General features: G+C 55.8%; 1 protein-coding gene across 1 annotated transcript; it reads left to right on the top strand.

Moving 5' to 3' along the window:
- The first annotated feature begins 3759 nt into the window (after positions 1-3759).
- Positions 3760-8159, top strand: LOC308489021 (keratin, type I cytoskeletal 15). The gene is made up of 8 exons (XM_081029549.1): positions 3760-4326; positions 5211-5293; positions 5417-5573; positions 6044-6205; positions 6289-6414; positions 6588-6808; positions 7241-7266; positions 7782-8159. Exons 1-8 carry the CDS (start codon positions 3847-3849, stop codon positions 7874-7876), a joined length of 1350 nt encoding a protein of 449 aa, XP_080885675.1. The 5' UTR covers positions 3760-3846; the 3' UTR covers positions 7877-8159.
- The last annotated feature ends 1055 nt before the right edge of the window (positions 8160-9214 follow it).

Below are 9214 nucleotides of genomic sequence, written 5' to 3'. Positions count from 1 at the left end.
GGAGGTGCTCTTTCCTCCCATTTTCCCCCAGCTCAGCCCTGGAGAGGTTCATGATCTTGCTCCAAATCATGACTGGTGACCCCAGAGCCCCGCTCTTCCCCTTCTCACCTGCTGTAGCCCTGGGCCAGGAGCCTCTTCTGCCACCACCCCAGCTGTTCTCCTGTTCTGTTCTCCAGCACCCCTAGTCTCCCTCCCAATTTTCATGAGGCCTTGGAACTACAGGCCAGAAACCTGGCTGCACCCCCAGACTGGAACTGCCCACAGATATTTGTCCTGTGTTCATGAAAGCCTCTGTTGTCACAGCTGAAACCCTCCCCCATGCCCCAGAGGCCCTTGGAATGTGGCTGGGGGGTGGGGTCTGGGCCCACACAGGTGTAGCAGGTGACTGGGTCACAGGTCTGGGTGTCAGGAATGAAGCTGTCCTTTGTGTGTGCACACAGGGTGGATGGGGGAGGGCAAGGGCGGGGACAGTCTGGGAGCTGAAACTAGGGCTACTCTTCACTGAAGCAACTTTGATAGAGGAAAAGGAGGGGGGAATGGATTTGAGAGGTGCGAAGTCTTTCCATCCCTGCTGGTCAGATGACCACTTAAGTTTGCAAAAAGCATTTCCTGTTAGCCATATTGCTCCAACCCTGAGTAAGACTGGGCAGGGATTATTTCCATTTTCTGGATTGGTAGACTGAGGCTCAGAGAGCAATTACCCAAAGCCACATACCCAATAAATGAGAAAGGAGGAATTTGAAGGTAGGTCTCTAGGCCCCAGGTCATGCGCTCTGTCTCTAGCATCTCCCTGGGGTGGTGGTGGTGAGTGTGGATTCTAACATTTATGGAGATCCCTCTCCCATGTGCCATCAAATGCTCACTGTGGCCTTGTAGTTGGGGAACATGTAAAAGCCCAACTCTTTCTTTTTTTTTTTTATTGTGGTAAATACACATAACGTACATTTTACCATCTTAACCACTTCTCAGCGTACAGGTCAATGGTATTAAATGCATTGGCATTGTGCAACCATCACCACCATCCATCCTCAACCCTTTCCTCGTAGTCCTGTAAAACTGAAACTCTACACCTGTTAAACAATAACTTCCCATTCTCCCCTCCCCCTCAGCCCCTGGCAACCACTATTACACTTTCTGTCGTCATGATTTTGACTACTCTGAGTACCTCACATAAGTGGAAAAATGGCCCACATTTAAGTCAGGAACCCCGCTCAGAGAGGCTGAGTCACACCCAGAGGTGGAGTCCGGCCCAGGCTCTTTCCACTGGGCTTTCCACAGGGCTGCATTGCCTGATCCCAAGGAGGAAAGGCTGGCTCTAGGGACAGCCTGTCTGTCTGTAGTGGACAAAGTTCTGAAACTGGCACAGCATCCTGGGCAGGCTGCTTGCAGCAGGGCCCAGGGATGCAGCTGGGGCCAGGGCCAAACAGAGGCTAATCTCAGCGCTGGCCAGTCATCCCCACTTTGTGCTAATATGCAGGCCCCAGAGCCCCACCTAGACCTTGAGCTCATAGGAGCTGTTGGGACTGAACCAGGCTTTTGCAACTGAAGCAGCTGCCGCCCCTTTGGACCTGGAAGTGGAGGGAAAGCCACCCTGAGGGGCTGCTGGAGGGGAGTCAGGGTGCACAAGAGGGGCTGGCTCGAGTCCAGCCCTCCCTCACCCCGGGGTGATGGTGCGTAATTTTTCCCCTGTTAATTGCTGGGGCCATAATGTCTGCAAAAGCTTTAATGAGCTATGGCTGATCTGACTTTGATTATTTTTCTTTTGGAGGAAGACAATATCCTCCCACCTATGAGACAATACTGCACTGTCTGGGGCCAGCGCTTGGAGGCTCAGCTCACGGCGAAGCTGGGTGAGGAGGAGCCCACGCCCACCCACTCAGGCCTGCAGTCCCCCTCCCACCACCCCGACTCAGACGCAGGAATCTGTGGGAGGGACCCTCTTTTCCTGTCTCCTGTTTGAATGCTGGTGGGAGGGTTCAGAGGACCCATATGAGTGCTGGTGATGCCCCTTACTAGCTGCTCCACCTTGCACACATCGCTTCCCCTCTCTGAGCCCCAATTTCATTCCTTCTGAAGCAGGATCAGGGATCATCTGTGAGCTGAGGATTAGAGGAGGCAGTGGATACAAAGCATGTTGTAAACTGTGATGTGTGCAGTACAAGTACGGGATTACAGTCGCAACAGCAATAATGACAGTGGCCTGCATTGCCCCACAGGCACTGGCTATGCAAGAACATGGAAGAGCGAAGCTGCTCATAGGACATGATCTGATGTGTAAGGACAAAAGTGTCCCTGGTGAGGGTATTCGTGAGTCCCAGGTGATGGACCTGTACCCCACTATCTAACCGTTCAGGAGATGGGGAGCCAGGAGCAGGCAGGAGGGAGGCTCTCGGGCCTCAGGGCTTCCCTGTAAGTGGGACTGAAAGTGCCCCTTGTCACAGGGAAACTGAGACTTAAAGATAACATGTCTAAGATTTCACAGGCGGTAATGGATAGAGGCAGGATATGAACTTTTGGCTGAGGGGCCTCAGAGCCCTGTCTGCCGCACTGTGCTGCAGCCCTGGGCCAGGGACCCTCCTGACTCTCCAGCTCAGTCTAACTCACTTCCCCAACCCCTGTTCTCCCTAAGCCCAGGAGCAAGGTCATTCCTCCAAGTGGCACTCCCCACAGGTATCAGGTATCCCTGGAAAGTCGAGCCTTGAGCTGGTGTCAGACCAAAGGGCTCCTCTCTCTGGCCTCAGTATCCTGCTCTGTGAAGTGGTGCTTCTGCCACGAAGATCTCCCCAGTCTGCCTGTCAGGCCTCCCTATCTCCTCCCTCCCCCAGCTCAGGCACACAGAGCCCTCCGTGTAGGGTCCTTCCCCAGCCTTGCAGCTTCACAGGACAAACAGGGTTAACCTGGCCCTGGTGTGCAGGGACATGTCTCTCCCGGGAGAAGGCAGGGGCTTCCTGAGACTTGCCCCAGTTTTATCTGCAGAGGTTTGCCCCAACGTGTCCTAGGAGCCAGCAAAGTTTCAGTGACACGTTGGCAGGTGGCGGGATTATCAATCAGCCCCTTGTCAGCCCCAAGCCTGCTGGCTTTTGTGAGAGTGCCAGTGCAGTGGGGGCTGGGGTGGGGTGGGGTGGGGGAGGAGAGGGGTAGAGGCGGAAAGTCCATTTGTACCACTAGGGAAGTGATAGATGCTGGCCCTCTGGTCACTTTCGCTGGAACTTGACTGAGACCCGGGTCCCTGTCCTCAGCCTGTCCCCCTGGGCCCTGCATCATTCCAGGTGCCTCTGCCCACTGATCCCCGGAGGCCATGTTCCCCCCCTACCCCAGCCTCGTAGGCACACACGGGATCTGTGAGGGGGCCAACACAGAGCAGGATGGGAACTGGGAGCAGGTAGCTGGCTGTCTAGGGGTGAGGGTCCCGGCTGTCAGCAGCAGAAAAGCCCACCTGAGGGCAGAGCTGGCCTGAGCTGCACTAACAGTGCTGTGGTGTGATGGGACTTTGCTCCTTGCCTGTTTTCCTGGGGTGCAGAGATGAACCTGAAATGCAAGCGTTAAAACCATGGCCTGGGGCAAACCACCATTCATTCTGAATCATCTCTTTTGTTGCATTAAAAAAAAAAAGAAAGAAAACTCCACACCAGCCACACAGAGGTGTGCAGGCAACTGTGTTTGTCAGGAATGCAGGAGTTGGCCTCCCTTTGGGGGAGGAGACACGAACCTACAACACCCTCCAAGGGGTATATAAGAAGCCCCACACTGGGGGGTGACAGGCGCAGTGCTCTGGTTTCAGGGTAGCCTGCACCTCTTGCCAGCGTCTCTTGTCGTTGCCGAGAACGCACCGGTTGCTGCCTGGCCATGAGCACTGCATTTCTGCAGACTTCTGCCTCCCCCTTTGGGGGTAGCTCTACCCGGGGGGGTTCCCTCTGGGCTGGGGGAGGTGGCTTTGGTGGGGGGAATTTCTATGGGGGAGGTGGAAGCCGGAGTATCTCAGCTTCTTCTGCTAGGTTTGTCTCCTCTGGGTCGGGAGGGGGTTATGGGGGTGGCATAAGCTGTGGCTTTGGTGGAGGGGCTGGTAGTGGTTTCAGTGGAGGCTTTGGAGGTGGCTTTGGTGACTTCGGTGGTGGCGAGGGTGGCCTCCTCTCTGGCAATGAGAAAATCACCATGCAGAACCTCAACGACCGCCTGGCCTCCTACCTGGAGAAGGTGCGCGCCCTGGAGGAGGCTAATACTGAGCTGGAGGTGAAGATCCGTGACTGGTACCAGAGGCAGAGCCCGGCCAGCCCGGAGCGCGACTACAGCCACTACTACAAGACCATCGAGGAGCTGCGGGACAAGGTGAGCCCTCGGGGATCAAAGAGAGGGGTGGGCAGGGGGCTGCTTCCCTGCTCTCCTCTCTAATATCAGTGTTCCTGCTGCTTCGAGGAAATCCCTTCCTGCCCAGGCGACGACTGTTGGTGTGTAACCCTGGCAAACTTGGAATGTGGGGAATACTTTCCAGGTGTGGATGTTGGCATGCATCTGCTCAACCTGGCAGTGCAGGGCAGATACTGGGAATCTGGTCAGGACCAGCGGGGGTCCAGATGGGTGCAATTAGAGAGCACCTGGGCTCAGCATAAGTGTCCCTATGCTTCTTTTGCAAGAATGGTGAGTGTAGCTTCAGGAACCCTGAGAGCCAGGGCCTCCTGCCTCACCCTCTGAGGATGTCTTTGGTGCCAAAAGCACTACTGGGACTTAGGAGACCGGAAAATCATTATGGGCTCTGCCACCCACTCACTCTGTCACTCCCCTGGACCAGTTTCCTCAGCTGTAAGATGCCTTCCTTAGCTGTCCTCCAGGTTCTCACTGGCTAGAATATTCAGTAGACCTCTGGCTGTGTCAAGGTGTGCAGGAGGCCAGCAACCCTGAGCTGTCCAAGGCGAAGCTGGTGGAGTATCCCCCAGAGGGCTGTTGTCACAGCCCCCACCCCACTCCTGGACATTTAATTCCTACGGGGGTGCCAGGCAATTCTGGCTCCTTGGTCTTTCATGCCCTGGAGACAGGGGCAGACCAAGTAGTGGACACCCGGGATAAAGCTGGACTCTGCCCGGGAACCCTACAGGCTCTTGGTGGTGGTGGCAGAGGAGAGGTTGTTGGTGGGGAGCCAGCCTGGGGTGCAGGGTGGGGACAGCAGCAGGGAAGAGGGAGGGATTTTCTTGGCACCAACTCCCTGTCTCCTGCAGATCTTGGCGGCCACCATTGACAACTCCCGGGTCATCCTGGAGATTGACAACGCCAGGCTGGCTGCGGACGACTTCAGACTCAAGTGCGCTCCTGGCTCCCTCTGCCTTTCTGCGTTGCCCCCTTTTATTGACCTCTCTCCCTCCCCCAACTGAAGCAGCCCAGACCTCTCACCCTTCCTTACTTTGGGTTCCCTTTCTCTTCCTAGGTATGAGAACGAGCTGGCTCTGCGCCAGAGCGTGGACGCCGACATCAACGGCCTGCGCAGGGTGCTGGACGAGCTGACCCTGGCCAAGGCCGACCTGGAGATGCAGATCGAGAGCCTGAATGAGGAGCTGGCCTACCTGAGAAAGAACCACGAGGAGGTGGGGTTGGTGGTAGCAGAGTGGGGCCTCTAGTGCCTCCTCATAGTTGGCTGAAGGGCTTAGAGGTTCAGAAATGCACCCCCCACACACATACCAAAACAGGGGTCTCCCTGGAGAGGAGGGGGCACTGTTCTCTGGTGACCCAGACTCCTTTCCTTCTCTGGTCCTTAGCCAGGCCAGGTGACCAGTGGGAACTGCTGTCCTGATTTGCTTCATGAGCTCATGCAGGGCCTTTACTGTTTTGAGGTCCTCCCTCGGAAGCACCTAGAGAGGAAGAGAGACCCTCAGAGCTGAGGGGCCCATGCAAACAAACCTCTTCCTGAACAGTGGGAAACAGAGGCTGGGTGGTACGGGGAGAGCCAAGGTCACCTAGTGAGTTAGGGACGCAGCCAGGATTGGCGTGGGGGGACCCAGATTCTCTACCCTCTCTTCTGCCCTCCATCTCTAAATGGGCCCCACGCATCCTGCAGGAGATGAGGGAGTTTGGTAGCCAGGTGGTCGGTCAGGTCAATGTGGAGATGGACGCAGCCCCAGGTGTGGACCTGACCCGTGTGCTGGCGGAGATGAGGGAACAGTACGAGGCCATGGCGGAGAAGAACCGCCGCGACGCCGAGGCCTGGTTCTTCAGCAAGGTGAGCCTGACGTCCCCGCCTGCCCCAGCTCCCCAGGTCTCCCAGGAGGCCCATGGGCTCACTTCTTTGTGTGTGACCTATAGACAGAGGAGCTGAACAAGGAGGTGGCCTCCAACTCAGAGATGATCCAGGCCAGCAAGACGGAGATCACAGACCTGAGACGCACCTTGCAGGGGCTGGAGATCGAGCTGCAGTCCCAGCTCAGCATGGTATGGCCACCCCACCCCACCCCAGTCTCGCCCATTCTTTGTGGCTGGTTAAGCCTTGGCGTTCCCAAGCCCCCAAAGAGGGAGTTCCCTGCGTCCATTCAATGCCTCTCCCCACGCCCCCGGCGGCTTCCTTCTAGCCTGACATGGTGTCTGTTTACCTGTTGCCCCACCAGAAAGCCGGGCTGGAGAGCTCCCTGGCGGAGACGGAGTGCCGCTATGCCACGCAGCTGGCACAGATCCAGGGGCTCATCAGTGGCCTGGAGGCCCAGCTGAGTGAGCTTCGCTGCGAGATGGAGTCTCAGAACCAGGAGTACAAAATCCTGCTGGACATCAAGACGCGGCTGGAGCAGGAGATCGCCACTTACCGCAGCCTGCTGGAGGGCCAAGATGCCAGGCAGGTGCAGGGTGCAGAGGGAGGAATGAGGGAGGGGCCCATTCCTTTGCGGTTGGGGTGGAGAGTATCTTAGGGGTCAGCACTGGTGCACTGAAAGAGAACTGGGTGAGGAGGAAGGGCTCTGGATTCTGCACTCAGCTCTTCGGTTGTTACCTTGGGCACCTCTCTGGACCTGTGTGTCTTCTGTAAATGACAGCAGTTGGGCTAATGCTGGTTCCATTCCATGCATGAAACAGATTGGGTGTTATTGTAGATCAGAATCTATCTGCTTGGGGGTGGCAGGTCTGGACAGACTCTCAGCTTCTAGCAAAGTCAGATGTGGGGATGGTGATGGTATGGAGGCTGGGGAGGACCTCTGAGCCGGCCACCAGGGCCTCCCTTAGGAAGACCTGAGCTTCTGCCTTTGCTTACATCTGCTTCTCTCTCTTTCAGGATGGCTGGCGTTGGCACCAGAGAAGGTAAGAAGGCTTAGCGCTTCTTGAGTGGGGAGGGGAGCTGTTGAAGCCATCGTTCCCCTTGGAATGGGGGGGAAGAAGAAAGAGGCCAATCATCCTAGTAGGGTGAGGACACGCCCCTTCCATTTGGCGTGTCCTTCTGTCCAGTGGGACCTTCTGTCAGCCCCAGGAGAGTTGGGGTTGAAGATTTATTGAGAGCCTTCCAGGTTGAACAGGCTCTCTCCAGGGCAGAGCACCCCCAGGCCCCACCTTCATGGACTTATGCCCATGAGGACTCCCTGTTCACGTGCAGTTAAAAACCCTGACATTCTTGCTCACTGTGGGACATACCTGCCGCTGCCACCACCCACCTCTATGATGAGTAATTCAACACCAGCCCTTCTGGCAGCTCTGGAAGGATTGGCCAACAGACATTCTCAAGGGTGCTGTCCAGTTCTCCCGGAGCTCAGCCAAGGTCCTGGCCCCTTTGGGAATGGGGGAAGGTCCCCGACTCTAAGGCTTGCTCCTTCTTCCTACAGCCTCCCTGGGAAGTGGCAGCAGTGGCAAAGTCCGTATCAACGTGGAGGAGTCAGTGGATGGAAAGGTGGTGTCTTCCCACAAGAGAGAAATCTAAGTGCTCTGTGCTGGAGAGAGGCCCCTCGCCACCCCCACCCTCCCCAGGCTGAGCAGAGGCCTAGCTAGAGGGGCCGGAAAAGCAAATTCGTTTCTGCCTTCAGAAGGTCCAGCTCAAGAGGGTCCCTTGTCTCTTAGTTTGAAGCTTTACATGTTCTCCTTCGCACTGCCCTCTAGCTCTCCCTGCCTCCTTTAGAGCAAGAAGGTGCGAGAAGCAGCTGTATCGTATAACAAGTTCACTTGTACTGTGTCTGCCCATGCAATAAAGAATCGCGTTTCCTTTTACAAATGTCTCTTGGTAGTGGGTCCAGTTTTTCTTGCTGGGGACTCCGAGGAGTCCCAGGGTCCACATGCTGATATCTCCCCTGACTTTGGCTTCTTCCCTGCATGGTCATAAATCATTCTTTGGGGTTCCCAGGGTGCCTGGGTTACATACACCCAGGCTGCTCAGGTGACTTGCTGTTATGGCTTACGCCATTCTCTGATCATGGAAGCAGGAGATGGGGGTCGGGTGGTTCCTCAAAGCAGTTTTGTGCACTTAGCACAGAACTTGACTCATCGGCTAATAGTTTACCGAATAACTGACTGCATGGATTGCATTGGTTCACCACTATACGGTCGGCACTGTGCTAGGTACACACACCCACGGGTCTTATTTAATATTTATTTAATACTCGTAACTGGGGGTGGTCAGGATTGATTACTCTCATCTTAGAGATGAGGAAACTTAGACATGAGATGAGATTGGAAACTTAGAGATGAGAAAGTTGGGAGGATGTGTGACTTGCCCAGTGGCCTCATGGCCCGGTAAGCCCCAGGGCCGAGAGTGGGCCCTGCATTTGTATGACTCTAAGACCAGGGCTTGTTCTGGGACCCCAGGCTCCAGCATTTCACAGCTCATTGCCAGAATACTACTCATTGCTTCTGGCTCTAACCCCATGTGTTATCTGAACCTCCCCTCCTTTCAAGCCAGGCACACGGGACCTCCAGGGTGGCCGAGCCAGTTCCCATCTCTGCCCCCCTGCAAAGTTGGCCCTTATCCCCCTGAAGCTGCTGTCTCCTCTGAACAAGACACTTAAAATGCCCAGATGGAAAGACACCACTTCCAGGAAGCCTAAATCCAAAGCAACACCAATCCCTACTGCCCTCCTCAGTCCAAATATCACTCTTGTTTTCCTGTTCCCAGTGTCTTCACCCTCGAGCCCATCAGAGTAGCCACATCCACACACCCTGATTTGTTGCCTCTGGTCTGGGGCTGATTGCTCTGGGATTTTTAGCCCTGGAGAGAGGGCAGGAATATAAAGAAGTGGAGAACTGCGGGTGTTGTGGCTGGGCTGGG

Source organism: Rhinolophus hipposideros, assembly GCF_964194185.1.
Source record: "Rhinolophus hipposideros genome assembly, chromosome: 20".
Taxonomy (NCBI): Eukaryota; Metazoa; Chordata; class Mammalia; order Chiroptera; family Rhinolophidae; genus Rhinolophus; species Rhinolophus hipposideros.
The sequence above is the reverse complement of the archived record's forward strand: the minus strand, read 5'-3'. Positions and strand labels throughout refer to the sequence as shown.

Coding starts and splice junctions, on each gene's coding strand:
- LOC308489021 (XM_081029549.1), top strand. CDS start 3,847: ATGAGCACTGCATTTCTGCAGACTTCTGCCTCCCCCTTTGGGGGTAGC. Junction 4,327..5,210: donor TCGAGGAGCTGCGGGACAAG/GTGAGCCCTCGG, acceptor TGTCTCCTGCAG/ATCTTGGCGGCCACCATTGA. Junction 6,206..6,288: donor AGGCCTGGTTCTTCAGCAAG/GTGAGCCTGACG, acceptor TGTGACCTATAG/ACAGAGGAGCTGAACAAGGA.